The sequence below is a fragment of the Bufo gargarizans genome, chromosome 1 (genome assembly GCF_014858855.1).
Source record: "Bufo gargarizans isolate SCDJY-AF-19 chromosome 1, ASM1485885v1, whole genome shotgun sequence".
Classification (NCBI taxonomy): Eukaryota; Metazoa; Chordata; class Amphibia; order Anura; family Bufonidae; genus Bufo; species Bufo gargarizans.
The window spans coordinates 403,681,095-403,691,882 of record NC_058080.1 but is presented as its reverse complement, the minus strand read 5'-3'; the positions used below and the strand labels follow the sequence as shown (position 1 = coordinate 403,691,882).

Sequence of the window (10,788 nt, the reverse complement as noted above, 5' to 3'; positions counted from 1 at the left end):
TCTCTGAGGCCAAGAGATTGACACCACGTCAGGCCAGATGGGCTCTGTTCTTGTCACGTTTTAATTACGTGGTCTCCTACCTACCCGGTTCCAAGAACATCAGAGCGGATGCCTTATCACGGCAGTACTCCGAGCTGTCCGGGGAGGAGTCGATTCCGACTTCGGTCATACCTCCGAATCAGATCCTGGCCGCCATTCGCACCAGCCTGACCTCTCCCCTGGGTGAGCAGATTTTGGCGGCTCAATCTGGTGCTCCCTCTGGGAGACCCAACGGCAGATGTTTTGTGCCTGAGGAGTTGCGCACTCGGTTGTTGCGAACCTACCATAACTCCAAGGCCGCGGGGCATCCTGGAAAGAATCAGCTGTCCTGGGCTGTTTCACGTCTGTTCTGGTGGCCTTCTCTACGTTCCGACATCGCCGCATATGTAGCGGCATGCTCCGTTTGTGCCCAGAGTAAGTCCCCTCGGCACCTTCCGTTGGGCCTTTTGCAACCCATAGCCACCGGGGAGCGTCCATGGTCACACCTGGGGATGGATTTCATTGTGGACCTCCCTGCATCCCGAGGCCATACGGTCATTCTCATGATTGTGGATCGGTTTTCCAAAATGTGCCACTGTGTTCCTCTCAAGAAGTTACCCTCTGCACAAGAGTTGGCCACGATTTTTGCCAGGGAGGTCTTCCGGTTGCACGGGTTGCCCAAGGAGATTGTGTCGGATCGGGGGAGTCAGTTTGTGTCCAGGTTCTGGCGCGCCTTTTGCTCCCAGTTGGGGATTCATCTCTCTTTCTCCTCGGCCTACCACCCTCAGTCCAATGGGGCCGCAGAACGATCCAATCAGGCCTTGGAGCAATTCCTTCGTTGCTATGTCTCCGATCACCAAGACAATTGGGTTGACCTCCTGCCTTGGGCTGAGTTTGCCAGGAACACGGCGGTGAACTCTTCCTCTGGGACGTCTCCCTTCATGGCCAATTATGGGTTCCAACCTGCCGTGTTACCGGAGGTATTCTCTCCCCAGGATATTCCGGCTGTGGAGGATCACCTTTCCGTCCTACGTGCTTCTTGGGTACAGATCCAGAGGTCCCTTGAGGTCTCTGCGCAGCGCCAGAGACTCCAGGCTGATCGCAAACGAGCGCCCGCTCCTTCCTACCAGGTCGGAGACCGCGTATGGTTGTCCACCCGCAACCTCAACCTTCGAGTGCCCACTCCCAAGCTGGCGCCTCGCTTTGTTGGTCCCTTCCGAGTGCTTCGCAGGGTAAACCCGGTAGCCTATGCCCTTGCGCTTCCTCCTGGCATGCGGATCTCCAACGTGTTTCATGTCTCCCTGTTGAAGCCACTGGTGTGTAATCGTTTCACTTCCTCGGTTCCTCGGCCTCGTCCGGTCCAAGTGGGCAATCGTGAGGAGTATGAGGTGAGCAATATCCTGGACTCACGCCTGGTCCGCGGTCGGGTGCAGTTTTTGGTCCATTGGCGTGGTTATGGTCCAGAGGAGCGTTCCTGGGTTCCCTCCGCAGATGTCCATGCTCCTGCCTTGCTCCGAGCCTTCCACGCACGCTTCCCTCAGAAACCGTTCTTTACTCCGCGGAGGAGGGGCCCTTGAGGGGGAGGTACTGTCATGGTCTTACCTTCTTGCTGTTCTCCTTCGTTTGACATGTGCTGGCGGCCATCTTGGTTTCTGGGTTTCTTGTAGCCTCCCACCCTGCGGCTTCTCCTTCCCACTGGGAGGAGCTGGATGCCTAGCTCATATATAGGAGGTCTGTGGCTTCAGTTCCTTGCTTGGTCCTCCTGTGTTCACATGCTTCTAAGACTGCTGCTGCTTCTGGTTCCTGATCCAGGCTTCGTCTGACTACCCTGCTGGTTCCTGATCCAGGCTTCGTCTGACTACCCTTCTGGTTCCTGACCTCTGGCTTCGCAAGACCCTGCTTCGGTTTAGCCATCCGTTTGGACTTTTGCCTTACAGCTGGATTTTCAATAAAGCCTTCTTATTTCCACTTATCTCTTGTTGTACGTCCGGTTCATGGTTCCATGACAGATGGTCCACTATGGAGGTCAGTGTTACAGGGTGCTGTAGAGGTCACTGTTAAGGGGGCAGGGTGTTGTGGAGGTCACATTTTAAGGGAACGGAGCTCTGTGGAGTTCACTCTTGAGGGGGCTGGTAATTGTGGAAATCACTGTTAACTAGACGGGGTACTGTGGAGGTCACTAATAAAAGGACGGCTGCTGTGAAGGTCAATGTTAAAGGGGAGGGTGCTTTGGGTGTTACTGTTAAAGGGGCAGGCCGCTGTGGAGGTCACTGTTAAAGGGGCGGGGTACTGTTATAGTGGATACTATTGATATCTTTTAACAACACACACAAGCATTAAATGAAATAGATGAAATATACCCATGCTAAGCCGGGTTCTTCTGCTAGTAAATTATAATAAAGTAAACTTTTGGTATTTTAGCTACTGACATTCAGGTACAATTATGAAGCATTATTAAGATCTTATGCTTTTCCATGTCAAATGAATAGGTCTAGTCATTGCAAATACGTATAAAACCATAGAGCAACAGTCTATCAAGCAGATCTAGTACAATAGTGTAATATTTAGCTAAGATTACAAAGTAAATTAGGATATACTGGCAAGTATATAAATCCTACATGGCGTAAGAGACATTGCATGCAATGAAACTTCATTACATATATATCAGCTAAGTAACACTAAGAAGATCTTGTCTGTCCTATGTGAAGCAATCTACATTCATAGACCACACACAGAGACCACAGGCAGGGTACTTAGGAAACATAGGACAATGGAGAGGGATATGCTTTCTCTGAACTTACATTACCCGTACAATAATCTGGTGATCATATTTCTGAAACTGAAAATGCTAACAGTACAATATATACATGATATTTACAATGGCATAATGTACAAAATTGTACAAAATTTCCTTGTACAAAATTTCCTTGCAGATAATCACAGTAGGGAGTGTCTTAAAATGGCACAAATGAGCATCACATCTAGACAAACTGTAGTTAATTAGTAGAAAGATACCCGCCTATCATGGGTGATTGATTTATTTTTCTCACATACAACCCTGAAACACACAGTACTTGTATGTATATTTTGTAGAAGATGACAATGAAATTAGGAACAATGTACCCATGTGAGCCCAGAGGGTCATTATGTGCTGATAAGGGCCACAAATGGAGTGCTGAGGGACAGCCTCACTCTTGTTTTTGCTGTAAAAACAGACGTATCAGTACACCTGCATTGTTTAGGGTTGTTTAAAGCTAGGCAATTACTTGATTGATAGGTAATAACCTGAGAGTGGAAAGAATGGAGGTCCTATTTAACACAGTGTGAGCTGGAAAGCTGCTACCAGTGATAAATGGGCAAGTGCACTTGGGTTCTTTGTACGTGAGATTCCTGGAACTGCCACACACTGCTGGTGTTTTTGTCACCAGTATCCCAATGGGGCAGATTTATTAACAATGTAGATTTTGTAAACTTTGGGGTCTAATGCTGGATGAAAAATGTTGTTCAGGGATGGACAATTTTGTCTAACTTTATACCACCTATTGGTTGGCTTAGGTTCAGAAATAATATTCTGCCATAATTGAGGCACAATTTGGGAGCAATTTCATGCAAATGATACCCTTTGTCCCTTTTCCAATAAATTATGCTCCCTTACTGATAATCTGTGCCCTTTGTCATTCTAGGCACAGAGGATTTTCCCTAAAACTAGATTCTCCAAATTGGTACAAAATGCATTGAATTGCGTCAATTTGTGCCAACAGCAGCAGGCAACAGTGGCACTTTTACATCAGGGATGACAAACTGATTTCCGATGCTTGACTGGAAAGGCAGTTGAAAAATCTTGGCCAGAATGTGGAATGATAGAATACTTTACCTGCCCTTACACTAAGCTTCTTTAAGGCAGGAATGTGAGTAGAGGCTTCTCAAGAGACAAATAAAATATAAGGGCTTCCCCAACAGTATTTTAGTTGGGAAACACTGGATCAGACCATCTCAGCTCTGAGATGTGCAGAATTTTAATGCCTTAATGGAATAATAGAAATAAAAGGTAAGTAATACCGAGTTCATACTTCTATTTTTTTTAGCAAAACTCTCTGGAAAACTAAAGAACAACTGGCATTATTTTCAGTTTTTATAGGATCATCGATGGATCTGTCACAAGTATCTAGTGTTGGGGTATGGCAGCGATATTTCTTCTAATCCTGAAGTCCTAGGTGGTGACACGTGCAAGCCACATCAACTAGTGTCTGAACATATCTTGGCACCTGCTTAGTCTTATAGACTATCTAATAAACAATTGCAATGAGATACTCCAGTTTCTTTTCGAGTTTTGGACCATTGAAAATGTAAAGTAGAAAATGAAATATTTGTTTTGAGAACTTTTTATAGGTTATTGTATCAGAGAAATGTGACCATTGCAATTGAGAAAACTCCACTCCATACAATGTCTGGTGGACCCATCACTGCCGTGTCTAAAGAACAGTAGTCATTTTAAGACATTTCCTACAGTGATTATCTGCAAAGAAAATTTTTGCACAATATGCCATTGTAAATATCATGTATATATTGTACTCTTGTCTTAGCATTTTCAGTTCCGGTCCTTACTTCTTGCTGGTTTCCTCTAGAATTACCACCCTGTACATACTTCATCTGAGGAATACCATCATATGAATCTGAAAACTTTTCAGTGAACATATCAGACTACAGTACAGTATTTATTTTACTTTTGGTGTATTAAACACATAGTTAATGCCCTCTACCTAAAAGGCTACTTTGTAGAAAAAATATTTTTACCACCATACTTATGTATAAACTGTGAGTAAAAGGAAAGTGAATAAATAAATAAAAAACTGGAGGAAGAAGGTTAAGGTTTCTTTTCTGGTCACTTACTCCATATTTATGAAATGCTTGAGACATTTTTAAATGTTGTATTTCAAAAAGTATGCTGTAAAGACATGGTTTGCATAGATTGTTAGCAGAATTGTGTCTTCCAAACATAGAACACACAAATGATAAGTGCTGCCAAATATGTTGGTACTAACAAAATAGGGATGATAATTATTACAAGATATTTATCATTTTTATTGTATGACTTTATAGATTATCATTCATTATAATTATAGATAGATAATAGATTAAATAAATAATAGGCAGATAGATAAATAGATATACTTTATATATCCATCTTATGATTTTTATTTTATATTTTATATATTTGTGTATAAAAATGTATCCTACCATATAAGGACAATGCAATTATTGTTTGTAATTTTACATCTGTATTTCAAATCACACAGTTGTTTTATGGAAACATTGCTCTATATTGTACTATATAACATACTATTCATATTTTTTATTCAGCACTTCACTAAGGCTATGTTCTAATATTTATACAACCAGATATAAAGGTGCCTTCACACACAGCAGATTTTGTTGTAGAAATCAGGCTTGCAGAAATCCATGTCCTTGCCACTAAAACAAGCCCAACAAAGCTTGCATTATGTGATGGCCTCTAATACGGCTACAAAACATACTGCACACCGCTCCTACAAGCTGTCCCAACATATTAGGGATTATAGCAAACAAAATCTTATTACATAAAATGTGGCGCTCATAACTTCCTCGTATACACACTAACACTGCTACCTTATATGAATATCTATTTGAAAATGAATAGCTGTTTCGTATGTACAATAGGATATTAATATTTATTCATTTCTGTTTCACTGATTCTTACTTCAACAAAAGGGATAATTTGCTACTTTAAAATACAGATGAGGACAATTTATGCACAGCTCTTTTTGTTATTTGATGCTAATTAATATTATTAGTCATAAACACTCAGGATTACAATTAGAAATCTCCTTTGATTTATTAGAACAGAATTTCAGTTTCCGTTGCCTATACTGATAACCCACTAAAATGGGAAAGTAATACTTTTACTAAAATAAATATTTATATACAATACATATTTATATAAATATTTATATAAAATAAAATCGAAATAGTTACTATTTAAAGCGTGCACACTTGCACCATGATCCTGAATTATGACATGCATTCTAGCTAATACAGATTTATATTTCATACTATAGAGGCTAATAAATTCCAAAACCACTTTGTAGTTTAGAGTATAGACCATCTATTTGCACAGATCCATACACTCTAGCCAAATATTGACACAAGGAATGCCTTCATCTGCCTGACATTGTGTACCAACTATTGGCGTGCACTATTATGTTACCATACAGACAAATAACTCTGAAAATTAGCATATTCAAAATAGTTATTTGCACACCACTAGGAAGACTTCATTACAACCGAGTTGTGTCACCTACTGCTTTTACATTCACAGTCAATGCTTGTTGGCAGATAACTACATGATAGATAGATATGAGATAGAAAGATATGAGATAGATTGGTAGATATGAGATAGATAGATAGAAAGATAGAAAGATAGATAGATAGATAGATAGATAGATAGATAGATAGATAGATAGATATGAGATAGATAGAGATAGAAAGATATAAGATAGATAGATATGAGATAGAAAGATATAAGATATATAGATATGAGATAGGAGAAAGATAGACAGATAGATAGATAGATAGATAGATAGATAGATAGATAAATAGATAGATTTGAGATAGAAAGATATAAGATAGATAGATAGGAGATAGGAGAAAGATAGATAGATAGATAGATAGATAGATAGGTTGATATAAGATAGATAGGTTGATATAAGATAGATAGATATAGATAGATAGATAGATAGATAGATAGATAGATAGATATAGCAGCAGCAGATATGAGATATAGCAGTTTTAAATGTAAAAACTAAAACTTGTACTAATTGAACAAAAAGGTATAAGTATTAAGAAAAGCAAAAACTGTTAAAAAATAAAACACCAGTCTCTTTTTTTTTTTCCAAGTCAACAGTAAGCAAATACTATTTCATCTACTTTGCTTCTTACAGTTATTGCTGATCATTGCAGTTCTGTAGCTCTTCTCGTTTTCACATTTGTAATGTTTTTTCTCCTACTGTATAGTAGGAAAGGGTTAAACGTCTGCAAGGTGGGTGGCAGTTGTAAGGGATTGGGGCCTTTTATTTTGTCATCTGTTCCCGAATGGGACTCTCCAGGTGTGTATGTAGGGGGAGGGACTTTTATTGTGACAGCCAGGTATACAGCTGGCTGTGCTGGTTACAGGTATAGGCTGAGCGACTATTTAAGGCTGTGTAGCAAGTGGAAGCAAGACAATACAGCTGATGTCTACTGTGTGAGAAGAGACGGGACCTTGTGTCAGTAAGGTAACAAGCATACACTATATTATACTTAGTTTATCATTATCCTTTGTTGAAATTTCTCTTTTATGGCCAGCAGGAGCTATGCTTTGCATGTATACTATACACTTTTCAGTACGCTGTACTTAATTTAGTAATGGCTATCTTGTCTTATATCTGTGTTTGCTATTGTCTTTTTTAACATACATTTTTGTGTTTGATTTACAGATTTCAGTTTGTATGGCAAAAGCGCATTACCTCCCAAGGACTACACAGAAGTAGGGTCACTAAGACTATTCCATCTTAAACACAGTTGATCTCTGCTCCTAACTTGCATATTTACCTTATATTCATATCTGGGTCACAGGGTGACACAATTGTGGTACTTTAAATACATTATCTTTTCCTGGATTATGCAAGAAAGAATCCATATGAACTAATTCCTTACTTTTGTTAACCGTGGTAGGATTTTCTGCCTAACTGTAAGGAACAAACATATACTAAAAAGATGACAGCTGAGAGCCAACTGTCCCCTACTAGAGCTACTGGAGCAGGCACCAACCTACAACAATCAAGTAACTTGTCTATGCCAGTAGTCAAGGTGGAGAAAGAGCCTGCATCTGAAGCAAATGTATCTAGTGGGTCTCTTGAAGTGGAGGACACTGCTAAAGGAAGAAGAAGGAAAAGACCCTTGCAGAGGGGTAAACCACCTTACAGCTACATTGCTCTCATAGCCATGGCTATTGCTCACTCTTCTGACAGAAAGCTTACCCTAGGAGGCATCTACAAGTTCATTATGGAAAGGTTTCCTTTTTACCGGGACAACTCAAAGAAGTGGCAAAACTCCATAAGACACAACCTTACCCTCAATGATTGCTTCATCAAAATCCCTAGGGAGCCAGGAAGGCCTGGAAAAGGCAATTACTGGGCCTTGGACCCTAACGCTGAAGATATGTTTGACAGTGGAAGCTTCCTTAGAAGAAGGAAGAGATTCAAAAGGACAGATCTCACCACATATCCAGCCTACATACATGACACTAGTATGTTCCCATCTCTGCAAGTGAGTAGGCCATCTTATCCTAATTCTGTGTATTCCAATATGACGATGAGCCCCACATATAGTCAGCAGATCACCCCTCATTCCTCTGTCTACTATCCTTCTTCTTCTCCAGTCTTTGGTTCTAGCCAGTCTAGAGTGTTCAGCATCAATACACTTATAGGGCATTCCAGTGGCACAGAGCATACTCAGCAAGCAAGCAGATCCATGAGTCCAGAGGTCAACTCTCCTAATGCCAACTCTTGCAATTACACTGGTGCAAATTATAACAGCCAAACAGGAGGAAGTAGTATGCTACAAAGACCCACCAACCCCATGTCATATTCTTATCCAGTGCCCAACAGCCACCTACAAGTGAATCAAAGTTCTTATTCACATGGTAACACACAGCTCTTTGGTACATCCGGCAGATTAGCAATGCCCACTTCTCCAGTGATGAACAGTGATGGCATGGACTTCTATGGTAGGATGTCTCCAGGACAGTACACCTCATTGACTGCCTACAATAGTAATGGACAACTAGCCAGCACTAATGCTTACCTTCGACATGCAACATACTCTGGGAACATGGACAGATTTGTGCCTGCAGTTTAATGCATCACTTTGAAGGGTACAACTATACGCAATATAGATCAGGCCAAACCTCTTCACTGCATCATGAGGAGATATAACAGTTATTGATATTGAAACAGGACTCATTTACCCTGATACTGTTATGCTCATACGATGGACCAACAGATGTAATATCCATCACTCTTTTATTTTTCCCTATGGGATGAACATTCAAACCAATATTTTTTTATTGTGTATTAGGTAAATGATGTGATCATGCCTTTTCTACTGCTGTAGGATAATGACAACTTTTATAAAATAGTAGCTCCTTTAGTAACTTCATTGACATAGTATGAATGAATGGTAACCAGCTGGAGCAGGCATTGCTGTAAAACACTGCACTTAGGTTTGGGGACGAGGGTTTTACAATTGTCTAAATCATTTTATGCTGTTTTTTTTGTAAATAAAATTAATATTGATGTATAAAATGTGTAAGATTGAATCTTATCCTATGAGCCTCTCTTTTCACACTTCATAGTGACGATTAAATAGTACACACATATACTGATTTCTGTTCTACATGACACATTATATGTCCACATACTATACTAATATATTTTTACCATAACTATCACAAAGTGCAACACTGATAACTGGCAGACATTGTACATTCATTTTGAAATCTAAAATGTAGGTTTTAATGTTAATCACGAGATAGAATTTCACACTAACATTTACTATGAAAATCATGAAAAAGATACACAGTATTAGATAGATTTGCAAAAATAGTTAATAGAGTCTATGTGTCCTTATTTTCATATTTTTTTAATTACTTTACTGTATTAATACAGCAATCTATGTAATAAGCAAAGTAAAGTAAATGATGTTCTTTTTATATGTTATACTAAAATAAATTAATATTAGTTTAAAGGAAAATTAAATAAGTATAGATAAGATAGTGATTTATTTACCCTATAATATGTTTTAGATAGACAGTGTAGAAAAAAAAACTGAGCCAAGGAAACAATGAGTGGTCACTGCTCAATAATGAGTCTTCATAAAGATAACTATTATCCCTTTTATATCAAACCCTGTTCGCAAAATGTAGAAAATCTATACATTTTTTAATGGACGCGAAGATATAATGAGGGATACTGGGTCTGGATTTTTAACCGTTTCACAAAGATCAATTCATTTAGTAATTTTTGGACACTTGGTTGATTTAAAATCAAGTTTTGTTTTCTTTGAATAGAATGGCGGTCCATTTAATGCTATGTAGGTGGCGGAGATAGCTGAGGACAAACACTTGCAATCTCTGGCATTCCCATAGAGTCGATCTATCATATCTATCAAACTGACATCTATTTATCTACATTATAGCAAACAACAAGAATGCGCAACAAAATGACTCGAAATACTAAGGACGAGAGATGCAGATTGTGTGATAATACCAAATGATGCAATATCAAATATTTTACAGAGCAGAATATGAGAAAACTTTATTAAATCATATTGCTAAACCATGGCACATAAAACATGTGCGAAGAAATTAATGTCTGCTTTGTCTTGGCACAGAACATAATGGATTTGATTTACTAATTCTTAGAGCAGACAGCCTAAAGGTGTGCCAGATTTACTGTATTGCAGTGGCTCATCCTGGGTGATACAGTTGGTGCATCTTCAGGGCTGTCTAGTCTAAGTTTATACCACCTATTAACTGGCTTATCTTGCGGCAGAATTGTGCACTAACTTTTTGGCATGCATTCTCTTCTTCAGCTATACCCTTTTATCAGCCGTCTACACCACTTCTCACGTGCAGTGGAAACAGTGTTTCAATACACAGTTTATGCGCAAGACTTTTGGCACGTTAGCACATAC

The 10,788-nt window shown here is 39.5% G+C and overlaps 1 protein-coding gene across 1 annotated transcript; it reads left to right on the top strand.

Moving 5' to 3' along the window:
• Window positions 1-7,809: 7,809 nt before the first annotated feature.
• FOXE1 (forkhead box E1) lies at window positions 7,810-8,952 on the top strand. Its single transcript, XM_044286107.1, has one exon. It carries the CDS (start codon window positions 7,810-7,812, stop codon window positions 8,950-8,952), a length of 1,143 nt encoding a protein of 380 aa, XP_044142042.1.
• Window positions 8,953-10,788: the final 1,836 nt, after the last annotated feature.

What these genes read in the sequence shown, in the direction of transcription:
- FOXE1 (XM_044286107.1), top strand. Translation starts at nt 7,810, where the DNA reads ATGACAGCTGAGAGCCAACTGTCCCCTACTAGAGCTACTGGAGCAGGC.